Raw genomic sequence first — 24,508 nt, 5'->3', positions numbered from 1 at the left:
CTTTAAAATTATGAGAAAGAGTTATAAGATTTTATTAGGAGAGATAGGTGTGTAGGGATATGAAAAAGAATTTACTCGAAAAAACATCGATTGCATGAGATAATGGATATTTTATAAATTATACACTAAGGAGCATGAAAACTAAAATTGTTTTAGAGGTTCGAGATTAGTACTTATTTATGATGTTCTATATTATTTATAATTTCTATGTTTATAATAATTTTTTTTTCTCATTCACAAATATAAACAATTGAGTTGAACCACGTTAAATATTACTTTTTGAATATAATTTATTTTGTGTTGTTTTCACTGTAAAATTTATTTTTACTTAAAAAATTCCAAAAATAGGAAGTTGCTAAGAGCATGAGATCTGTGGTTTTGATTTTGATAAGGCAGTAGGTCCTGAAACATAAATCAAAAGTACAACTGTACAACTATGTATGGTTGAAGTAGCTTGAATCTTTGAATTTTGGCAAACTCAAGAAATTTCTTGGATGAAGAGGGGGCATCAGCCCACAGGTTGTGCCACTGATTCATCAGACCAGGTTTTGCCAGAATGTTTTTGTTGTGATATATGGAGCTTTTGTCATTTATTTTTTACACTAAACAAAATAAAACAACGTTTTCCTTCACAAGCCGCAAGCACATGGCAACAATAAACCTAATTATCTTTTCCTCCCCATTCCGTCACAAGGAATCACAAAAGGATAAAATAATTTCGTACAGTAAATGTTTCTGAAAGTACAATACATTATAATTATCAGCAGGAACAGACAGAAACAAGGAATCGATCTTCTGCTTAGAATCAAAAGACAAGGATCGATATATGCACAATACATTTAACATGAAATTCTTCTTAATATATATAATCTTTTGTTTTTCTTCTGTTTTTGCAAATTTAAAAGCTAGCTGAACTCTAATCTATCAAGGAAACTGATGTATGAAAAAAAATGAAAGAAATAAAATCCAAGAAAACCACCATTAATGAACCCTGGAGATCAAAGTCTCTCTCATAGTCCTAAAGTGTTCTAAACCAGTGGCTTCCTTCTCCCTCTTATTATTTCTTGAATGAAGCAGCTTTGACAAGAGCCCACTTTCCTTCTTCTTATCATCACCTTCTTTTATTCTCATTCTCGAAGCAAAAGCTACTGATCTGCTCTTAGTGAGTATGTTTTTACCACTGAACAATAACAAAGAAAAGGATGTACCCTTTCCTTCTGTAGGAAAACAATAACGATGCATGGGAGAGGAAGAAGAAGAAGAAGAAGAAGCTGAAGAATAATAAGATGACAAAGAAGAAGAAGAAGAACAATTAGAAGAAGCAACTGTAATTGTAGTACAACGTCGTGAGCTATTAGCTGATAACTGAGAGAGTTTCTCTCCTAAACAAAGTGAACAAACCCCTGGCGATTGCCTGTGCTTTGGGTGTCTTTTGCATCCTTCATTTGGCTTGGATCGCCCACCTGCTACATCCTTTGATGATCTTCTCAAGTTTGCCATTAGATTTTTGCTTCTCATTTTTATGAGCCCTGGTCTTGGCTGCCTTTGGGCTCCAAAAACTATATATAAAAGCAAAGTGGGTGCGTTTCCAAGAGAGTTCATGGGAGGTTTCCTTCGTATTTTCTTCTAAATCTCGCTTTTGACTGCTACATGCTTTGTGCTGAAAGTGTTGGAAAAGTTTGATATGGAATAAATGAACGGCTCTGATTGACAGAAAATAGGGTGGGGTCCACTTGATTGTTGAGTCGGTGGTTGAGATGTTTTGTGTAAAAACGGTGAAGTGTGGAATGAGACAAGCTTTCGTGAGGGCGGCGTAGAAAGTCAAGGAAGCCTCGTCAATATAAAATTGGGCCATTGGGGGAAATGAACGTGATCAAAACAGTGGATCACATCAACTTTTTCCAGGTTAACATTCCAAGATAAATTTTTTTAATGACTTCGCTAAATGAAACAATGGAGCTATTGGACAGTCTTTTTGTCTCTCCGTGTAAGCAATTTTTTTTTTTTCATATTGGTGCGATTTCATAAAGTAAGGAAGAAAAAAAATATAGAAATATTTTTAGTGCATTGCATGCCTTTGAGCCCCCAAAGTAATATTTTTATTACCATTTTAAATTTGAAGCATTGAAAAATTAATTAAGGCACGTAAGTCATTTAACCACTCCGCAACATCCCACCGAACCAATTTATTTGGTACTTTATATTTTTATCTAAAAAGTTATTTATTGACATTTATTTGTTTAATTTGATGGATCAACTTGTCGGATAACAAAGACAAAATGTAATTTGACCTTGTATATGTTTTATATTACTTAAAACTCAACAGAAATAATAACTCTTTTTTAATGTTAATTTTTTTATAAAAATATTATAATTTGAGGATAAGTAAAGCGAATTATAAGTATTAAAATTTAAATTTTAAGATATTATTTTTTAAAAATAATTTTATAAATCAATTAAATTAAAATTTATTTTTAGTGTCTTCGACGCAGATTAATTTTCATATTTGTGGAAACTTGAAGAATAAAAGCCAATAAATGAGCACAGTGAGTGAAAATTTAAGCCTTAACATGGTTTGACTTAGTGTTGGTATAGGAGGTGAGTCAGACAATTTGCTTCAGGCTCCCTATATAAGTATTGTTAAGGTTTAATGACATGTTAAGAACATGATTAATAGTTAGAAATAAAGATTACTGTGGTCTCATGACATGTAAAACTCATGCTTGATTGGTTGGTAATAATCAAAGAGTTGGAAACTTGGAATCAAACCAAGTCCCCATCAGGTCTTTTCAGTTCTCTTCACCAGTGTCACATTTAACTCAAGTTTGCAAGAGACTGTACCCAGGTTGAATGAAACTGAAATTACGTTCCACCTTTTTTAGCAGCTTCGGAACAAGTTCGTAATTATTAGTTCAAGAGAATGAGTTTTCTTTCCCAACTTTATTACTATTAATTTCAACTCATTGTTACAAGGTGGAACCGTGGGCCAGAAAGGAGCTTTTCCTGACGTAATGAAAGCAAATTAACTAACAGAGTAAAAGGAGTTAGGTTGAGATTCAGGAACTAATAGAAACGGTAATAGCATATATGTCGAAAGCAGAATCCTTAAGTTGGGAGGAAACAATGAATGTTGGTTATTGATCTGGTGCTATAAAGCGGGAGTGGGATTCTTTCCAGCCATTAAAGGCCCATACTACATCTGTAATGTTGTAATAGACGCTTTACAGCACTCATCCATACCTAAATTTCCATCTCGTTCAAAATTTCCTGTAGTTGGGGCCGTAGGACTTGCTCTCCCATTTTCTTGACCAACCTGATTGAGTTTGATTTAAATATGATATTTGACTCCGGAACTAGCAAACTTTTCGTCTATGTATGTCGACCGACTTCGTATGCCGGCTGTGCATACAACATACTTAAAACCAAAGGTATAAAAGCTGAAGAAGAACTAAATTAGAACTTCGATTATCTATAGCCTTTTTTAGCTCGGGGCCGCATCCTAACTGCCAAACAATAAAATCATTGGATAGTCACTACAAGGTGATCGAGGAAAATTAGAAATAATCCGAATGAAGAAAAAGCTGAGAAATATGGGTTTGAAATAATTTGAATATGTGAAATATAAATTTATTTGTGTACCGATTTAGAGAAATGAATTTTTAAATTTATCAAAAATCAAAACTTTTTCAAATAAATCATGAAAAACGTGAATATAAATAATAAAAAATTAATCTAATAATTAAAAAAATAAATGAAAAAGTTATTGTTAATAAAAATAAATGTTACAAAAAGATTCAAAACTGGCTTAAAATGATTTCTCTTTTTAGTTTTTCGTATAATTGACCCTAAAATTTTGAGATATAACACTTATCTTTTTGCTCTTGTAGTCACTATAAATATCTAAATTTGTCCATTGGTTAGGTCTGATAAAACCCGATTAACTTTTTAAAAACTTTAGCAAAGATCCGATTTGGTCCTTCAGCCGAAAAAGCTTGAAAATTTTTGTAAAAATATATTACAATATTAAAAATGTTAAAATAGTAATATTTTTTAAAATATTTTTAATTAAATTAAGTTACAAATATTTTAATTAATAATTTAATGTCTCAGGCCGAACCAAACTCACAAGCTAAAAAAATCTCTATCAGACCCGACCAATGAACAGATTTAACATAGTTGTAGGAAAGTCTCGCGTTAAATATTAGCAGAAAAATAGATGATAAAGGAATAGAATTTCCAATTTACATTGTGCTATCTCAAAAAAGAGCAACTGAAAATATAGACATTGATGAGTTCAAATGTTAAAGACAGTATCATCTTATTGCTTATATGTCCAGATTTCCCTCTTGATGGGTATCAGCAGTAACATGTTATAGGTTCAACTAAATGAGGTTCTCCAATAGGTTATGCTGAAATGTCATACATTTATCTTAAGCAACCAGATCTCAGTATCACAGGCAAATGGTTAAGAATCTAAAAACTAGCACAAAGACAGAGAACCGCCAAGACCCTGATCTAGTCGTTGGACACCACAAGAACATGTTGAAATTTGTTTAATACGACTGCAGGTAGACGTTGAAAGACAAGATGAAATTACTGTTCTCATTTCATCTGATATTTAGTTGATTCAGCAGCCTCTGTGGTTTTGACTTTTCTTGGGCACTGGGATACATAAGGTTTAAGCTGCAAGAACAAAAAAGAACAAACCAGATCAGCAATAAATCCAGACTTTATCAATGAAGCGTAAATCAGAAAATAGATAGCTCAAACAGTTTGGAAAACAAAAATAGGGACGTCAAGCCACAGTTATGATGCATGCAATTCTCCTACTGGGATCTATACAGTGAACGACTCAAGTGTAGAGATCACAAGAAAATTCCAACTCTCAGCTAAAATGAAAACAAAGGTCAGTGATAAAAAGACATGATTACTCAGAATAAGTATTCAGTATTGGACAAAATACATCCTTCTTTCAGGCACAGATAATGTGATAAATAGGTTTTATCAATATCAAGGTCAGAAATCCAAAATAATCAAGGCCATCAATCCCCAAAAGTGCAATTCTTTGATATATGTAGGGCTTAGTTGGCAATCCAGAACTACATTTATATTTTTAAAAGTGAATCCTAACTTAAAATTTAATAATCAACAGTTTAAAACCCTTACGGTAGAAAGTAAAAAGAGAAATGGCATTGGACTGGGGCATAGGCCATAAAGGTTCAGTTATCCTGGGCAGAATGCTCTAATTTCAGTTCCACACAGACAACAGACAATTCTATTACACTCAACCAAAAAGCTTCTGTAGCACCTACAAGCCTCCCTACGAACAAGCTGAAGCCTTAAGTTTCCCCTGAAACTTCGCTATGAGGCTAGGAAAATGGAGACTAAAAAGTTTCCTGAACAAGCGGTGATTTGCACCTGATATAGAATGCTTGTCCACAAATAGAGAAATCGAAACTTCCCTACGAAGTTTGGAAAGGGAAGATTAGTAAGTTTCCCAGACAAACGGTGATATGCACCTCATATAGAATGCTCTATCCACAAATAGAGAAATGGAAATTAAAAAATGCAAGAAAAGAATAAAATTACCTTGAAGTCGGTCAAATCAGGAACCAAATAGTTCGGCAACTTCTCCTGCATCAGAACATATCCACCTGCAGCATATTTTCAGTTGTACTCCACACAAAAGGCAGATATATATACAGTTAAAGCAATTAAAATTACAAAATTTCATGTAACATTCTATAATCAGTGGATTATGATTTAAACTCTGGGAAGTTAATATGGAACTTATATATGTTATTTTTCACCGCGTGGCTCTAATATTGATAACAACCTAGCAGCTATACAAGCTACTGGACTTTTTAAACTTGCAATCATAATCCTAAAGCCTAATAACTCTTGCAGCTTAACATATCCAAAATTAGCAACGGCTTACTCATTGAGTATCGAGAGGATTCTAGGCCACGTTCGCTCAAGCCACCACCTCAAATTATGTTTCTTATCTTTTATTATAAAATGATTATATTCATGTCCATAAGATTATCAATAATAGCTTAAGAACTTAAAAAGCACAAGCAGAGTCATTAAGAAATTAATATGCAGTATTCAGTTTGAGACATTTTGATAGTTTACAAGGAAAACTCCATCTTGTGATTAAACAAAAGCACTGTCAACCACGACGACTGGATCCGAATGTTCAAGAAAACAAAATGAAGAATTTTCAAAGTCTATTACGCTTACTTGCAACATACTAAACCCCGAAATAACCATACCCTCAATCAACGAACCCTAAAATTAAATTAATCAAAGATCACAAAGACAAACCCACCAAAAATTTCAATTAAATCATTGCTACAAAAAGATTCTTATGCTCCTTCAAATCTGACGATAATCAGTAAATCCCTCAAAACCCACAAAAGAGAGCGAGAAAGAGAGAGAAGTGAATGGAACCTTTGCGAGTGTGGAAACCAGTAGATTTGCAGTTCTTTCCCTTGTAGTAATCTCGTGGGGCTCGTTTCGACGAGAGAATGTCAAGCGATGAGGTACGCTTCCTGCGAAACGCCCTTCCTATCCCTAATATCAGTCCCAGCGGCATTTTTTCTCGTTTTAACCAAAACTATGAGACCCTGACAAGTGAAAACTACAATTAAGCCATCATTATTAGAAAAATAATATAATTCATCAACCACTATCGGTACAAGAAGAAGGAAGCATACTCGCTCGAGGCTTTAGCAGATCAAAGAAGCAGAAGTGAGCAGGGAAGGGTTTAGGGGTTTTCTTAACTTTTTTTTTTTAATTTTTTAATAAATTAGAAAGACAATGATCCAGTAGGCCCAGAAAAATTTGGGCCTAAAATTTTGTTCTTAAAGAAAGTTAGCTTACAAAACTAAGATGCCTAAATTCTGTCCCAATCTTTCTGTTCGTGTCAAATCATTTTTTAGCCCTCGTCCAACTCATAGCAGGAGCAAGCAACAGGCCAACATCAGACAATTAAGCATGTAGCAATGGCAGTTCTTCAGGTTAAAAACCAAAGACCAGACAACATAGTTCTTTTGAAAACTTTTCATTATCATTTTCTACCGATTGAGAAAAAAAAAACTCAAAAAACCTCACTAGGCAGAAGATTTTTGGTTGTGGGGATGGCCAAAATATTGACAAATGAACCATTAAAAAAAAAAATTAAGCTAAAGACATTGCATACGGATAAATGGATATTGGATCCTCCTTGCAACTTTACAAACGTTTGTTTGCCCATATCTTCTCATTTGATTCTCTTGCATATAGACAAACAACGTTGAGTCGCTTTCCAATTGTTTAACTTCCTTTATCTTTTACTTCATTGTTCCAATTTAACAAATATAATATCAATGACAAACCTTTTTGTTAATGCATACACAAATAATACAAAGGAGAAAGAAAAAAAAAAATACTGTACGTTTTTAATTTTTTTTTTGTAGAGTAGAATGTATTGGTTTAAACTGTTAAAGAAGTAAAGGTGTTGATTTCATATTCATGCTTTGATAGTATGGTGACATTTTCGATGGATTTCGTGCCATTTAACAAATATAAAAGTTAAAAAAATGGAGTGACAATTAAGCTTTGCAGCCAATAGGGTTAGAAGGACTGAGTGGCAAAGAGACCATTTGGTGGCTCTGCGGATTGCCACAAAGTCAGACTTCATGGAAAGGCTTTAGGTTACATTTTGTTTCGTAGAAAATAATTTTTAGAAAATATATATAATTTTTGAATTGAAATTTTTTTTTATTGTTTAGATAAATTAATAAAAAATATTTATTGTTATTTCGCTATTTTTTAAAAAATTTGTTTTTTTAAATAATGTTAATATAATTATTAAAATATTAAAAATTATTTATTATTAAAATATATTAAAAATTATTTAATATTTAAAATATGATATTTTAATAATAATATTTAATATTAAAATATTATGTTAATATAAAAAATACTTAAAATAAAATTATTTATTAATATATTATATTATTAGTATATTCATTATTTATATATTATTATAATATTTATTTATAATAATATTTCTAAATATATTATTTATTAATATAATATTATTTATAAGTGAAATTATACTTAAAAATATTAATAAATAATTTTATTGATAAATAATTATTTTTCGAAAAATATATTTTTCCAATTTTGTTAGATAATTTATTTAAAAAATCATTTTTTATTAATTAATAAATTATTTTTTATTGAAAAATTAATTTTTTATTAAATAAATATTTTAAAAAATAAAAATTATTTTTCACGAAAAAAAGGTCGTTAATTAGATTCCATAGGACATTAACATTCAAACATAATTGGGACCCATTTCTGACATGAGAGAGACTGGGATAGGAGCCAAGACTCCAAAGTCGCAGCAGCTTTTTGGTCTGTCTGTTTCCCACTCAAACTAGGAAAGCGGAGAAGGACGAGCATTATCTCCTCCACATGTTCTAGGCTTTGACGAAAGGGTTTGACGGGAAGAAAAGTCATATTTAGAGTATATTAGAAAGTTCGTTCGATGTGTTAGACGTCGTTTAAGTTCAAAATTTTAAATTATTAAGTTTTTTAATTCTTTATACATATATATGATATATTTTATTTATAATTTTTTAATAATATAAATTTTTTTATTCAAATATGAATTATCTCAGTAATTTTTTTTATTTATTTATGAGTTCATTCATTTTTTTTATGATGTGAGTTCATATATGAATCATTCCAATCATTTCTCACGTGAATAAGTCTCAACAATATTTTTTTTTTTGGGTAGAGCAACTTTATATCTTAAATGGTCTTAATGCACTTAGATCCACTTTAGACTTACCATTCAATTTTGTTGCTTAAGTTATTTGAATGTCTTTCAAGTTTAGCAATCAATTACGACTTTAATTTTATATTTCATCTTATATTGACTCAATATATCATCTTCTTAAATATTTTAATTTCACACATTTATTATATTTAAGTTGAAACTTTAGCTTTTATGTTAATTGATAGAGAGATAAATCATATTTAAAACTCATAAAAGTATATCAAAAAATTTATATATACATATTAAACATTACTTGAGTTTAAAAATTTAAATTATTAAATTTTTAGATTTTATATATATATATAATATTTTATTTATATTTTTTAGTGATATAAAACTTTTTACTCACGTTTAAACCATCTCAGAAGAACTAAGCCTGCCCGAAGGGCTCCATTCCGGTGCAGCTCAAGTTGATAATCATCAATGGAATCAGACGTTTACGCCAGACTAAAGATGTCATGCTTGTTTTTGCAAGGATTTAAGCAGGTTCACCGATCAAGGATGAGTTGGGGCTTTCATATTTTGGTATTTTATGGTTGAAACTTGAGAGAACTGCCTCCTACCCCCCCCCCCCCCCCACCCCCCTCCGCACCCCTTCTTTGAAGAGAAATTGGGCGGTGATTTTGTCTGGTTTAAACCATAGACAAGTCCCTTTTGTTTCAGGGAGTCAGTGGTGGCCAAAGAAGTAAAAGAAGTCTTGTGGTTCTCTTGCCATTCAATTTTGATAGCTGTAGTCAGGATCTACATTTTACCAACCACATGGGCTGATGGGCGCCCATCAGAAAACGGGAAAAAAGAAGTGAAAGGAAACAGAAAAAAGATTGAAACAAAGAGGTTCTCCTTTGCATGTTCATAGCTCTCTTAAATGGAAAACAGGTTTAGCCAGTCATATTTTGCATTTTTGCAATGCCAGCTTAAAAACTGTTGCAAAAATTCACAACTTTGAAGAAGGGAAGGACATATTTTGTGTAAATACATTCGAGCGCCTCCGGTTTTGAAGTCAAATCAAAAGGAAAAGAAACTTTGTTGTAGGATTAGGATGGCCGAATCCAGTATCCTACATGGACATTGGACAGCCTAGCCTTGTGCTTGCTGCTATTACAGATCCTCACTCCTCATTTCCTCAATCAATCCCTCAATTAATAGTGGCATGCTAATTGCTAAGGCACATGCAATTGAGAAAAGGCGTCTCCTTGATGTGAAATCCTCCACTTACACTGTAGTCAATTAACTACTTGGACATTTGCTGATGATGTCCATTGTTGAAGCATATACTAACCATATTTGTTTTTCTAAAACAATAGAATAGCAGAACTTAAGTCCTAAATTACAAAACTTTTTAAGGCTATTTTATTCCTTCTGCAATAATTTTAAAAGCTTTAGGGTTTTGGGGGCTTCATTGTTTTTACTGCCCTGGGAAATACCATTGAAGAGTTGGAGCTTGATCAACTGAGAAGAAATTGCAAGATTCCTCTGCAGTAAACATACATTGCTCTTCCACTTTCACTAACTGGGGATGATACATATTACCCAGAATCGTTCTCGAGTCAAATGGTTGAAACCAGTGATGATTTGATGAATCTGAAGATGAAGAAGATCCATTAAACTGAAAAGAAGAAGAAGCTGGTGATATCAATAACTGAGCATTGGCATTGCTTTCTTCTTTATTAATTCCATTGGAATCATCATCATTGTCACGGAAATCATGCTCTTTGTTCTGCTGTGAAAAATTAGGAGAATCTTCTTTAATCGAGTGGCTGCTTTCTGAATTCTCTTCTTTGAGCTTATCTTTCAGCTCTATCAACTGCAATTTGGCATCCAAAATTACATTAACCTTCAAGAATTTCAACTTTTAATTACTTCAATCAAAATGGGATTTCAACTAATACACTATACCTTTGCAGTTAAAGCCTCTTTTTCTTGTTCAAGATTGTTATAGTCAAGCTGAAGAGCATCATAATTGGCTTTAAGGATGGCATAATCTTTCTCCAACTGCTTAGTCTTCCAACGGGATCGACGATTTTGGAACCAAATAGCTACTTGCCTTGGCTGCAAGCCTAATTCTTCTGCTAATTTCACCTTTCTCTCTGGCTCTAACTTGTTTTCCAACTCGAAATTCTTCTCCAAGGCCTTAACCTGACCGATCGATAATCGCCTTTTCTTCTCAGTAGCTTGACCTGCTTCTTCTAAAGTGTCTTCCTCCTCTAAACCATCTAACATTGCCTGGAATTCCCTGCTGTAAATTTGCTTCTTCTTTGAATTCTTCTCTTCTAGACAATCAACAAATTTAACTCATTAACATGGTATATTACAGAACTTTCTTTGATAAACTATTTGGTCGCTGGGAAAATCAAGGAATATTGAGAAAAGCAAAATAAATATAGAAATTTTAAGTCTAACCCAACAAAAAAGGGGTCTAAAGTAAAAAAGAAGAAAGAGATGTTTCTGAATTATGATGTAGAGTAATAATTGAATTCCATGTTGCTGTACCTTTAGGTGGACAGATGGAAATCAAAGCATCCAGGGAACCTGAGGAACTGAGCCGCTTCATGATTTAACCAAAAGCAAGCACCTAAGCTGATGTGTTTTAAGGTACTGTCCTCTGTTGTTGAAGGAGGGTTCAAACTTTCAAGCAGGCTTGCTGTTTTCCTCTCTTTAGTTTGAAGATGCCATAATTACAAACAATACTATATGCTGTGCCACTGAAAGCTGACATGAATGGAAAAAAATGCTTTGTACAAAAGGAAGAGAGAAAAGGAGGGAGAGATGGGTTTCTTTCTTTTAATGCTCCTCAGTCGTCACCTTCAAGTACTTGGAAGAAATTAAGAATGAAGCAAAGTCATTAGCCTTCCAAGAATTAGAGAATTATTGGAAAACAGCTTTCAAAATAAAAAGAAAAACTCTTTCTTAATCAAAGTGTTAAGAGACGGAGAGAGACCTCTGAAAGGAACCTGCTTCACTGAGAGCTGTTATATAAAGGCCTTAGGCCTTTAACTGATGCGAACTGTTGAAGCGAAACGAAATTTGACATCTAGTTGGAAAATTATCAACCTTTTTTTTAATAAATTTGTCAACTTCAAAATTTTTTTGTGGTCCATTTTATCTATAATTGGCTCTAAACTTATTTGATGAGCAATTATGATAAGATAATATAGTAATTAATGAATTGAACTTGGTGAGTTATCACAAATCATTCTGATATAATTTTACTTTTGGCATTTTTAACTCTTTCTAGGCAAAGAGAATTCAAAGAACACAGATGACATTAAACAAAAAGAAATTTCTAAACTCAGTGATTTGGTCCAATTTATTTGATTTAAATTAAAAAAAAATGTTGGTTTGAAAATCAAGCCCAATAAATCATTTACTGTTATACGTAAAGTAAATATATATATGTACATTCTAAAAAAGTACATATCAATTATAGTAAATATAATACAAATTGATCCAATTGAATTTAAAAAAAAAAAATGGTCTATGGAGTGAATATTAATCAATTAAAGTAAAAGCTTGAGCTTTACTTTTCTTTAGAATTTAAAAGCTTGCCATCGTGAGTAAGCAACGTACATAAATATAAGGTTGTCATTTTGCCACGTCCAACATGGAAAATGAATCAAATCATATGGTAAATTGATTATTTTATAATATAATAAGGATTCATTTGACAATATGATAAGAAAAATTTTCATCGAAATATAATATATTATTTAACTAAATAAGAATTCCTCTGCCGTAAGTAAATTAATCTGGACCAAAATTATTCGCTGTAAAATGTATTGAATTAGCTTTTATCTATTTGGTTGGAACAAAATAGTTTGGCATGAAACTGCCAAACCTCAAGTCTGGAGGCAACAGCTTCATCAATCATTTCTACTTTGGATTACAATCTCATTAGTTGCAAGCTGCAGTTGTCTCATGATTCAGGATCAGGGATTAACACTAGAGTACTGCAACTCTTTAGCAGTCAACACTTGGCCTAATGGGGATTCCTCAGCACAATTTAATGAGAAAAGGGTGGAAGGTTTTGATTCAAGTTGTTGAATCAGAGTATATCAGAATCATTCTGTATTATGTTATATTAAAGTATAGGTCCATAGAATAAAATATCCAAAGGTTTTGCATAACTTTTTCCCAAGGCATGTGATATATAATATTATCAACATCATCTTGAAGGGAAGGAGGATCAACAGAAACACAACTTGCGAGACAGAGAAAACATTATTTATTAGTCCTTAGGTGGGATTCCCCGCCCCCTCAAACTCAAAGGTGTCAATGTCCCATTTCTCCAGTTTCCTCTGATCTGTTATACGGAATGCTACACTGATTTGCATGGTTTCTTTTTCTTTTCCTTTTTTTTTTCATTAAAAAGGAGACCTGACCTTCATGGCTCCTTCAGAGAATGCGGAATCGTTTCATTGCTTACTTACACTGTTCTGTTTTCTAATCATGTTTTCAACAAGATTTTAATAATGCCTGAATCATTTCACGTTTGTTGTCTTTCTTGTTGAAACAAAAATATTCTTCTCTTACTTTAATGGGGTCATTAACTTGTGAGAAAGAACTTTCCATTGGGAAACAGTTGTGTTCTACCACAACTCCTGGTTCTTAACAATTCATGTCATCCTGTTAGCAGTTTAAAAAATCTGATACAGGGAATGGTCGGGAAAATTGAGTCTGTTTGGCCAGCTGTAGCTTCTATAAAAATTATTGCTGGAATAAAATTGTTGTAAAAATAATATAAAAAGAAGTTAAAATGGCATTTGGCAATACATAAGTGAGGTAGAATGTTGAAAAAATATTTGATAATATTTTATATATTTTTAAAAAATAAAATAAAATATATTAAATTAAACTATAGATTTTTAGGTGATAAATAAATAAAACAGAGATATTTTGTTACTTGTAATAAAAATAAATGAATTCAATATAAAATGGATAAAATAAAAAAAATATTATGAAATAATATAATTCTCATTATAATTTTGTACAGATGTGAAAATATTTTCATGAAATATTTGTTATTAAAATTAGTATTTCTTGAAGAAGTTTTAATTTATAATTTCATCTAAAAACTCAAATTTATTTTCTTGCATAAGTTAAATTTTTAAAATTTTGAGAGACAAACACCTGATTTCTGCTTTTGCAATAAATAATCTCTTCCATAAGCTAGGATGTGATCTAGTGTTCTATTTGGAAGATTTAATTTTGGATTGCTAATTCATAGAGCAGAAAAATCCCATAGCATTAATGCAGGCTCTTTATTCTTTATCTCTGCAACACTGATTTTATCCAATAACACCTAAACAAGGTCCCCAAAAAAGAAAAGATTGATTATCAGTTGACTTGATCAAATTCAGCTCAAAAAAGTACATAAAGCAATAAAGAAGATAACAAAAGAGGCTAATATACTAATGATCTCTGCTATTGAAACTATTCAAACATGAGCAATAGAAAATGATAATGGCAATACAATGCACATTTGGCACCGACTTCTCTGTAGCAGTAAATAGCATCTTATTGAGAATTTCACATCTGTCAACTCTAAAACAGGTCGGTAGTCCAGCCTACAATACTTCTCACCAGTCACCACCACTCTATCATTCTTATAAAGCTTAAAGCTAAACAATTTAGATAAAGACAGGAAATGGTGGTGATCTTTTTCAGGGTCTGATTGATTCTGGGTATCCAATTATAAGCCAAAACGAAACTATGGGATAAAGAACTTTTTGTGGGTACATGTCACTTTATCGTAGCGTCAAGGGGATCATGGCAATGGCAAGATCTTAGCAGTTAGAGTCCAAATCTCAATAGAACATCACTTCACATCAGTTTAGGAAGCATGATAACATGGTATTTCCCGGAACTTGTTTTTGAAATGAGCTTGTTGAGATATTAGGTTGGATATCTCAAAAGTGATGGCTAACAAATATCCCTGGCATTTAAAATCTATGATTTCTAATTCTAGATGAAAAGTAATGCATGCTTTAGTTTCGTGTAGGTCACAAAACCCTATAAAAAGGGTATTTTTTTAGTCTAATGCAGATAAAAATGGGAAAAAAAAAGGATAAGCACAAGAATTAAGTAGTAATTAAGAGGGTAAATAAAGATAAGGATTTGAAATAAAAAAAGTTTCTGGTAGGTAGGGTTACTGCCTTACTTGGGTAGTGACATTGTCTAATAGCCAAGTAGAAGAGAGAGAGAGAGGCTTAGGGCAATGACTTCAGAACCTATAGGGAGAGGGAGAGCAGCTTTTGCTTTATGCTTTATTTCTTATTTCTCAGAGATGTCCAAAAAGATGGTATGGGGAAGGCAGTGAAACAGAATCTTGCTTGACTTTGAACTCTATGATATAACACTTTTGTGTGGAAAAGTGTCGTGATTCTTGTGAATATGGTTCACACTTTTTTCAGATGCATGTCTTTCAAAGGTCTGAATGAAAGCTAATATGACATTTTTCTCAAGGGACTCTGCTTTACAACTGGAAAAGTTTCCTTAGTGGTATTTTTCTGTTGTGTCTGAAATGCCAAATTCTAGCTGGCTCATCAGCACTGTGCATTTCAAGAAAGGATAATGAAGCTCAGCTCACCAGATTTTGCTCAATCTGTCCCAATGAAACGTCATCAGAAAGCAATATAGGGTTACAATATTTGTTTTTTTTTCCCCTATTATTTAACAATCCTACAATTTCAGTGTGTAAAACCAAACAACTTCTAAATTTTGGCAAGCAAACCATCCATTGGATAGTGAGGGTGAGAAAAGTGGAAAGAGTAAATTAAGCTCCATCATTTCATGGGTGTAATTGATAACTCGGGATAACCCTATCTAGCTTCAGAAAAACCCATGACTGCCTTCCACATCAAGAAAACCTAGCTGCATTATTGGCCATTATTGTTAACTTAAACTGCAGATACCAAACAAGATAATTAGCCAAAACACCACAGTTTTCAATTCTAATTCGTACGGTAATTGAAAGAATGTGAGTTGAGAAACTAACTCACTCACGCCTCTCCCTCGCTGAGTTCGCACGGCTAAAGTAGTAGTAGTCAAAGACGCAACCATATGAAAGTTATGAACCCTGACAAGAAGCAGAAAGAGTTTTGGTCCCGGAAAAAGAAAGAAGAGAGTAACAGCAACAACAACCAATTAGGGGGGCCACTAGCCAATGAACTTTTTCATCGCCTTTGTTTCCCTTCAAAAGCGTGAACAAGACATTGCAAGAGAGTGTGTTACCTCAATTTCCCCCTCTATTCACCCTTTTCCCCCCTCTCTTCTCTCCTTTTTCAATCAATTTCCAGTTTCCAGTTTGCAAACAAATCACTTTCCAGTTTGCAGTTTCCACCACTCTTATTTTCAAGTCAAAGTAATTCATTTTGTGAATTAACTTTGATGCAAAAGAAAGGATGTGAGAAAGAGAATATGAACGAAATTTGCAACTAGCTGTAGTTCTTTAGCCAAGGTACATAGAAGAAAAAAGAGAGAACCTCCCCAGTGGAGTGAAACTCCATATGAAGCAGCATGTAGGCTACAAAATTTGTTGCCTGTGAATTATGTTTCTTTAATCTCAACCTCAGAAGCCTAAGCAAATAAAAGACCTCTTCATTAAATTGTAACTCTAATATCGAGATGAAGGAAATGAGGCGCAGCAGGAGGAGATATCGGTTCCAGCAACCTCCATGACCAGAGTACCATAAGGTCCAAGAGCCATATTGTACTTCGTAAATATTTATATAAACGACCATTCGATGGAATATCAAATTAATTTAGCCTTTTTTTTCTCTGTAAATATATGTTGCAAGAGTTTGTGCAGCTAGGGTGGTAGCAGTTTATTATGGAGAACTATAATCCGAATGATTGTCAACCAATAAGCCGGAAAAACTGAGACTGAAAATGCATGATAAAAATATCATAATCACTATCAAAGTGTCAAATTATGCACACGCCTAAATGCCATTATAGACCTGTCAATTTTAACCATGACACAGTATGAAAATCATATAAAAAAATACATGAAATAATATGATTTAAAATTTTAACAAAATTCATGTATGATACAATAATTATTGTGTTTTACTCATGTTAGACGTGTTTACATGAATTATAACATGACAATTATTATGTTTTATATATATTTGACACGAAATAAATAAATATGAATATGCGAATACTTGAATTGTTAGTTCTACATAGTTGCTATTATGCCTTGGAAACTTAAGCATACCACGTTAAAGAGAAAAAAAATCATACCATGTTACAGGGGAAAAAGCTTCTAAACATACAAATCATTGAAATTTCAGTATTATAATTGTATAAAATGAATGATAAACAAATTCTTTTTTCCTGCTGCTGGGTAATAAGTAGACATTTAGCGGTCTAGCAAAATGGTAATCCATGCCGGATTAAAAGCAGCTGGAGACGTGCAAATGCAAGTCTTGTAAACTGGGTTACAGTCTTATAGATGCCATCACAATCAGATCAGCACCAAAGATAACATTATTTCATCACTTAAAATTGGGAGGAAAAAAAATCAAAAGAATGTTAAATTTGACCCAACCGCTATCAAAAAGAATCATTTAAGTGTGCACTAATGTTTTGCAAGAAAGAAAGACTGAAGTACATTACACAATTAGACAAAAATTAAAAGATGGAGGATGTGAAGCACAAGTGAAAAACTCTTAATATTTCAATAAAATCAATGGAAGAAAAGAAAGCAAGAGGGAGAGAGAGAGAGAGAGAGATGCAAATACCAATTTCTGCAAAAAGTTGCATACAAACCTGGAAAAAAGATTAAAAACATTAAATTAGCTTTGACCACATGAAAAGAAATGAGAAATAAAAGATGAAACCTGGGCAAAGCAAGAGGGAAACACACTCGGGAAACCTTCCCTGGACTATGGTTGAGTGTAGATTTCTGCAAAGCTGCAATTGTCAAAGATTACTTTCCAATCAATAACAAAAGGTAAAATCGAAGCAGCAAAGCCTAAAAGTAGAAACCTTAAGGTTGTACCTGCATCATGTAATATAAATTATGATATGACAGAAGCTGAGATACCATAGCATCCTTTATGACAAGAGAATAGACGTAGACCCTTGTATAGTTATTGCATACCTATATTTTGGTAAATGGAGGAATGCCAGGATATATCAAAACCAAAATTCGTATATTAACAATTTTAAGCAAATGTGTCATTAACTGATACCATACAAGCACATTGTGAGACTAAACTTTTAGGATAGCTATAGATACAAGGATGAACAAAACACATCAGGTACCAATCATATTAACAAATTCAACGAGAACAGATAAATTATAGCAAGGATATGAAAGGATAGGAAAGTTGTAGCTTAGTGCAATAAACACCATTCACATGTAAACCAAAGTACATAATAGCACACAGTGAACAAGATTGAAAATATTAACACTCAAACTTTGTAGACATATCACCTCAGGAACAAGGAGGGTGGCAAAATGAGCAGTTCAAGTAGGATAAATATTGTACATTTCAGCACCTAAGGTACTACAAACTACAATATCCAATGGATACCCAACACCCTGAAACGTAGCAAGCACAAATATAATGATTTAGAGCAATCTAAATTAAGAAAGCAGTGCAGTTCATCACAATCTAAAAATATAGATTACAGTGATAAATCTCAAATGTACCATGACATATCACGGTTTATCTTGAGGCAGTGCTCTTGTACACTAAGCAACAACATGCCAAAATGAATCTTCATCTTCATCGCCTGCAAGACCACCAATAGCATGGCTGTCACACAAGTAAACTTAGTTAATTCAGCTCGTTTGTTTAGTCAATCTTTGCACTGTTAGCAAAAGCTTGAGAGTAAAGAGTATCTAATATTTATGAATGTTAACAACAGTAGAAAAGAGTTCAAGCAGAAACTGCCAGGTAAGTTGAGTAATTATAGGAGACTAGAAGCAAGTAATCAGCAAAAATAAATTGCAAAATAAACAATAAAAAATGGTAGCCAAAATAGCAAACAACTATTCTTTTATTACTTGCTTTGCAAATATACCACACAGGCTATCACAATACCAGTTAACTAAGTTATCTTAGCTTCAAACAGGACCTGTCTCAAGCAAAGTAGTGCTTACAACATGAGATTGAGATATTGGAGATACATTTTCTTAAATAATCAGGCTTTCTTAAATAATCAGTCATCTTTAAGCGCTAATAGAAAAATCAACCTTTTATTTACAATTCATGGAAACTGACTTGGCTATTGAAAATCAATGTGGAAAATTCTAAGGTAACTTGCTAAAATAAGAAATTTCAATAGTATAACATTATAAAACTATTGATAAACAAATTCATTTTTCCAACTGCTGCGTAATAGGTAGATATTTTGTGGTCTAGCAAGATGGGAAAACATGTCGGGTTAAAAGCAGTTGGTTACATGCAAAACTAAGTCCTGTAAACAGGGTTATAGTCTTATAGATGTCATCATACTCAGATTACCACCGAAGACAAGACATTATTTCATCACTTGGGAGGAATAAAACATCGAAAGAATTTTAAATTTGATCCAACCGCTATCAAAAAGAATTATTTAAGTGAGAACTACTGTTTTGGAAGAAAGAAAAACTTGAGTACATTAGACAATTAGACAAAATTAAAAGATGGAGGATGTGAAGCATAAATGAAAAACTCTTAATATTTCAATAAAATCAATGGCAGAAAGAGAGAGATGCAAATACCATTTTCTGCAACAAAGTTGCATGCAAACCAGGGAAAAAAGATGAAGAACACTAAATTAGCTTCGAGCACATGAAAAGAAATATGAAATAAAAAATGAAAGCTGGACAAAGCAAGAGGCAAAATTACTCAGGATACCTCCCGTGGACACAAGTGTAGATTTCTGCTAAGCTGCAATTCTCAAAGACTACTCTCAAATCATTTAAAAAAAAAGGGAAAAACCAAGCAGCAGAGCTTAAAACATAGAAACTTTAAGGTTATACCAACACCATGTTATATAAATTATGATAAGACAGAAGCTGAGATCCTATAGCATCCTTATGACGAGAATAGATGAAGGCTCTTGTATAGTTCTTACATAACTATATTTTGGAAATAAGAGTAATGCCAGGATATATAAAAATCGAAATTCATATAATAACAATTTTTAGCAAATATATCTTGAAATGAATACAATACAAGCACATGTAGGTTCCATAGGGAGAGTATTTATTAGCCATCGCCCCGTACTTGAGTTTCAGAACTCCATGCAATGAGTACTTAAATAACATCAGAATACTAAATTTTCATTTTAAATAAAAAGAATGGAGTATAATCAACACGCTTTAGGATCATGATTGCTTTAGAACACGTGCCAGTAACTTACTAACATTCATAATAGAAATAGCAATTCATAGACATGTAAATTTTGTAAGAACAAACTTCTTGCATAGCTATAGATACAAGGATGAACAAAGCAGATCAGGCACTAAAGTTTAAGTAAATTTTTTTTTTATCACCCAACCTTAATCTCTAACAATGTACTGATTTGACAATACCACTTCAACTATCAAATGCCGCATGGTATTGCCATGTCAGCAAAATCATCAACATATATTTAAATTCACTCAAAGTAAACTAAGTTAAATATCTATTTTAAAATGTAAGAGAAACGAACAAATTTAATTTGTTCCAACAATGTATATGTTTTCATTTATTCATTGGAATAATGAAAATCAAACACAAACATGGAAAACGACTGATAACCTTGACCATTCCAACATTATTTTGAAAACATTAACATTACAGAATTTGTTTCACATATCAATTATCATAAATCACAGCTATATTATTTGTAAGTTAACGTCCAACATTTGAACCCAACTCTTTTATTCTTAAGTTTTTTTTAGTGAAAAACAAAAAAAGGTTAATGGCTTATATAATCCCTAAACGTTGACCAAAATTTTATTTGTATCCTTAATATTTAAAAAGTTTTAATTAGATCTATAATTGTTCAAAGTTGTCCTGCTTTGGTCATTTCGTCTATGAAATTGTCTAAATTGATGGTAAATATCAGTTAGTGTCATATGATGATGTTAGTTGGTATCTTACGTGACAAAAAAAGGATTAAAATAAAATTTTCTCAAAGTTTAGAAACTAAGGATAAAATTATATCAAAATATTTATATTTCATATATATTTTATCAAATATTAAATTTAAAATTATATTTTATTTTTTGTTGTAATTTAATTTATTAGTTAGATTTCTGTTTTTAATAGAAAATATATTTTTAAAAATTAAAATTAAGTTAAAAATTCAAATTCTTTTTTTTAATTCAATATCATTTTAAAAACAAAAAAAAGATTATTTTCAATTAAAAATATTATTTTACTCATAAACCGTAATAAAAAATATTATTTTTGTCCAAATAATGTATTTTTAAAAATATTAACTGTCTTTTAATTTTCCTTCTTCGTATACATTTTATAAAATATGTTTTATAAAAATGGAAAAAAAGGAAAAATAATTAAAGAAAAAAATTAAATTTTATATATTTCAAATATATTTTATAAAATATTATAATTTAAAATATTTTTATTTTTTTATTATAATATGATTTATCAATAAAATAATATTTTTAATAGACAATAGATTTTAAAAAGTAAAATTAAGTTGAATTTGCAAAATAATTTTTTAAAATTTCATATCTTTTTAAAAAATCAAGTAAAAAAATTCTGTATCTTTTAAGAAAATTAAATAGAAACTCTGTATCATTTAAAATATTATGTAAAAATTTTCATATCATTTAAAAAATAAAATTTTTAATCTATTCAAAATTAAAAATTTTAAATTTAGTCTGAAAATTCTAATTTGAATATATTTTTTGTTAAAAACTTTATATTTATATAAATTTAAAATATATAATTTAAAATATTTTTTACTTTTTATTTTTTTATAAAACATATTTTATAAAATAAATTTGAAAAAGGAAAAATAAAATATTTTTAATATTTTTAAAAAATAAAATTTTGTGGATAAAAATAATATTTTTAATCATAATTTATGAGAAAATAATATTTTTAATAGAACATAATTTTTGTTTTATGATATTGAATTTTAAAAAAAAAAGGATTTTTTTTAATTTTTAACTTAATTTTAGTTTTTTAAAATTTATTTTCTATTAAAAACAAAAAAATATATAAATAATAAATTATATTGCAAAAAAGTTATTAAAAAATATATTTTTAAATTTAATATTTTATAAAATATATATGGAATATATAAAATTTTGTGGTGGTTTCATCATTGGTCCCTAAACTTTTAAAGAATTCCATTTTAATTCCTCGTTTATCATGTGAGATATTAACAAATGTCATTACGTGACATTGGCTAACATTCACTGTTTATTTAGACAACTTTAAGCAAAAGAGGACAACTTTAAGTAATTGAGATCTAATTAAAACTTTTAAAGATTAGGAACTAAATTAAAATTTGGATCAAAATTTAGGAAATATGAGTATTATTAACCTAAACAAAAATCTTAACCTAACATGATTACCCATGTTCCTACTTTAAAATAAGATGTTTCAAGTCTAAAATTTAAATTTCAGTATTTGTCATTTTTTTTAATGTGTTTGTCAAAATGTGACTAATATTTTACAATGTTATTTAAATCTTAAATAGTTTTTAATAATCATTAAATATTTTAATTTTTTTAATCACATGTTGAGAATTTTTTCATCATTTAAATTTTCACATAAATAATGATGATTATAAATTTTTTGGTTACATTACATAATTGGTTACTAAGTTATGATCATGTTTTTAAAATGATTACTAAACTATTAAAAATTTCAATTTAATCACTAAAATTTGAAGAAATTTTGTTTTGTCACCTAGCTATTAATCTTTAATAGTGTGCTAATATAATAATGTCATGTTGACTGTTAGATGCACATGGTATTGCCACATCAGTATAATTTATTTTTCCCAAAATTTATAATATTACAACAACAATACCAAATGATACCTAACAATTGTCGAGGCATTTTTACATCAAATGTCTTTAAAAATTAATGACTAATTGTGAAAAACAAAATTACTCAATTTTTAATTACTAAATTAAAATTTTTTTATGTAACTTGATTGCTCCTATATCTAACATCTAATCTTACCTCCATATATTTTTGTCTATAGATTTTTTACATGTGTGACAAGTGTTCATTTTAGGACACAAAAGAAATTTATAGATTTGTTAATAATAATTTTGAATTTTCACAGGTAAAGGATAAGTTTAAACACTTTTTATGAGAAATCTGTGCCCCTTTTAAGATAAGGACAATATTATCTCATTTGTCTTTATTAAAGTAAAGTTTGCATTCAAAAGTAAATATTGTGGGAGATAATGGGATAGATACAATCAACTTATTCACGAAAAAAGTTATTCAAACTGTCAGATAATTAATAGAAATAAAAAAAGCATATGCTGGTAACAATAGGCGTGCATACATGTTGATGTCATAGCATATAGATTTATAAATTTATAACTAAACGTAACAAAAAGAGTCACCATTAATCTTTTTTAATTAGATGGATTGACCACCAAATGAATATATCATTTTAAGGAGCTCCATACTTGACTAGGGATCCCTAAAAAAATAAGTTCTAATCTACTAATTAAAATAAAGTTAGAGAGTTTGGTTACATATGTGAAATGTTATAGCACCTTCACATGTCCATCCAAATAATTGTACCATTTTATTTTAAATTATCATAAGATCTTGATTCTAATGGTCTTCAATTTTAATGTTAAATATTAAAAATAACTTTTAAGATTCTCCATTAATTTAATAAAATTTTTAAAAATATTTTCTCACCTAAAAAATATTCAAAAATCTTATTTATTTTCTTGAAAAGGCTCCGTCATCGGAAAAATGTTTGATTATATTTATTTTGTTTTATTGAAAATATATATAATTATTTCACTATTTGGGTCAAATTAGAAATATCTTCTCGCCTAAATTTTTTTAGATAAATCATTCATTTGCGATTACTAAGAATTTCATCATCAAAATTTATTTTTTATTTTACAAGTTTTATTTCTAAATTTTTCACAATTTGGGCCAATTTAGAAAATTTTTTTTTATTTCTAAATTTTTTACTATTTGAGCCAATTTAGAATTTTTTTTTTATTTCTAAATTTTTCACCATCTTGGTCTATTTATAAATTATTTTTTGTTTTTCTTTTATCTTTAAAAAAAATAATATGACAATTATTTTTTGAAGTTTCATTTAAATTCTTCCATAATTTGGACAAATTTAGAGAAATTTCTCACTTAAAGATTTCTTAAAACATTTACCATTAGAAAATTCTAAGAATCTTATCATTAGATAATTGTCAAATATTTTTAACAAAATTTTTTTATTTGAAAAAGAATACAATTACTTTTATTAAAACTTTATTTAAATTATTCCGTTATTTGAGATAAATTTAGATAAATTTCTTACTTAGAGATTTTTTAAAAAATTTACCATTTGAAATTTTTAAGAATATCATCATTGGGTAATTGATATTTAATTCTAAAATTTTTATTAAATTTTTTTTAAAAAATTTAATCATGCAAAAATATTTAAAAAATAAATAAAATAACTAAATAAAATAATAAAATAAATAAAAATATCAAAACAAAAATGGCTCAG

The 24,508-nt window shown here is 30.3% G+C and overlaps 3 protein-coding genes across 6 annotated transcripts; all 3 read right to left on the bottom strand.

The window, feature by feature from the left end:
- Positions 1–742: 742 nt before the first annotated feature.
- Positions 743–1,560, bottom strand: LOC111301482 (uncharacterized). The gene has a single exon (XM_022897181.2). The coding sequence runs from the start codon at positions 1,516–1,518 to the stop codon at positions 982–984; it is 537 nt and encodes a 178-aa protein (XP_022752916.2). The 5' UTR covers positions 1,519–1,560; the 3' UTR covers positions 743–981.
- Positions 1,561–4,289: 2,729 nt separating this feature from the next.
- On the bottom strand, positions 4,290–6,879 carry LOC111301469 (uncharacterized). 3 transcript variants are annotated; one of them, XM_022897152.2, is made up of 5 exons: positions 6,720–6,879; positions 6,454–6,629; positions 5,590–5,654; positions 5,419–5,462; positions 4,290–4,683 (listed from the first exon to the last, which is right to left on the bottom strand). In XM_022897152.2, the coding sequence occupies exons 2-5, from the start codon at positions 6,596–6,598 to the stop codon at positions 4,608–4,610; spliced, it is 330 nt and encodes a 109-aa protein (XP_022752887.2). In that variant the 5' UTR covers positions 6,599–6,629; positions 6,720–6,879; the 3' UTR covers positions 4,290–4,607. The 3 variants fall into 3 exon arrangements, with proteins under 3 accessions (XP_022752887.2, XP_022752897.2, XP_022752905.2); XM_022897162.2 differs by having other exon boundaries at positions 6,454–6,643; positions 6,720–6,836; XM_022897170.2 differs by lacking the exon at positions 5,419–5,462 and having other exon boundaries at positions 6,720–6,877.
- Positions 6,880–9,654: 2,775 nt separating this feature from the next.
- Positions 9,655–11,781, bottom strand: LOC111301461 (homeobox-leucine zipper protein ATHB-16-like). Of its 2 annotated transcripts, none has more exons than XM_022897129.2 (3): positions 11,324–11,781; positions 10,730–11,103; positions 9,655–10,637 (listed from the first exon to the last, which is right to left on the bottom strand). In XM_022897129.2, exons 1-3 carry the CDS (start codon positions 11,382–11,384, stop codon positions 10,239–10,241), a joined length of 834 nt encoding a protein of 277 aa, XP_022752864.2. In that variant the 5' UTR covers positions 11,385–11,781; the 3' UTR covers positions 9,655–10,238. The 2 variants fall into 2 exon arrangements, with proteins under 2 accessions (XP_022752864.2, XP_022752874.2); XM_022897139.2 differs by having other exon boundaries at positions 10,730–11,100.
- Between the last annotated feature and the right edge of the window lie 12,727 nt (positions 11,782–24,508).

Source organism: Durio zibethinus, chromosome 3 (genome assembly GCF_047325235.1).
Source record: "Durio zibethinus cultivar Kanyao isolate XHJ-2024 chromosome 3, ASM4732523v1, whole genome shotgun sequence".
Classification (NCBI taxonomy): domain Eukaryota; kingdom Viridiplantae; phylum Streptophyta; class Magnoliopsida; order Malvales; family Malvaceae; genus Durio; species Durio zibethinus.
The sequence above is the reverse complement of the archived record's forward strand: the minus strand, read 5'-3'. Positions and strand labels throughout refer to the sequence as shown.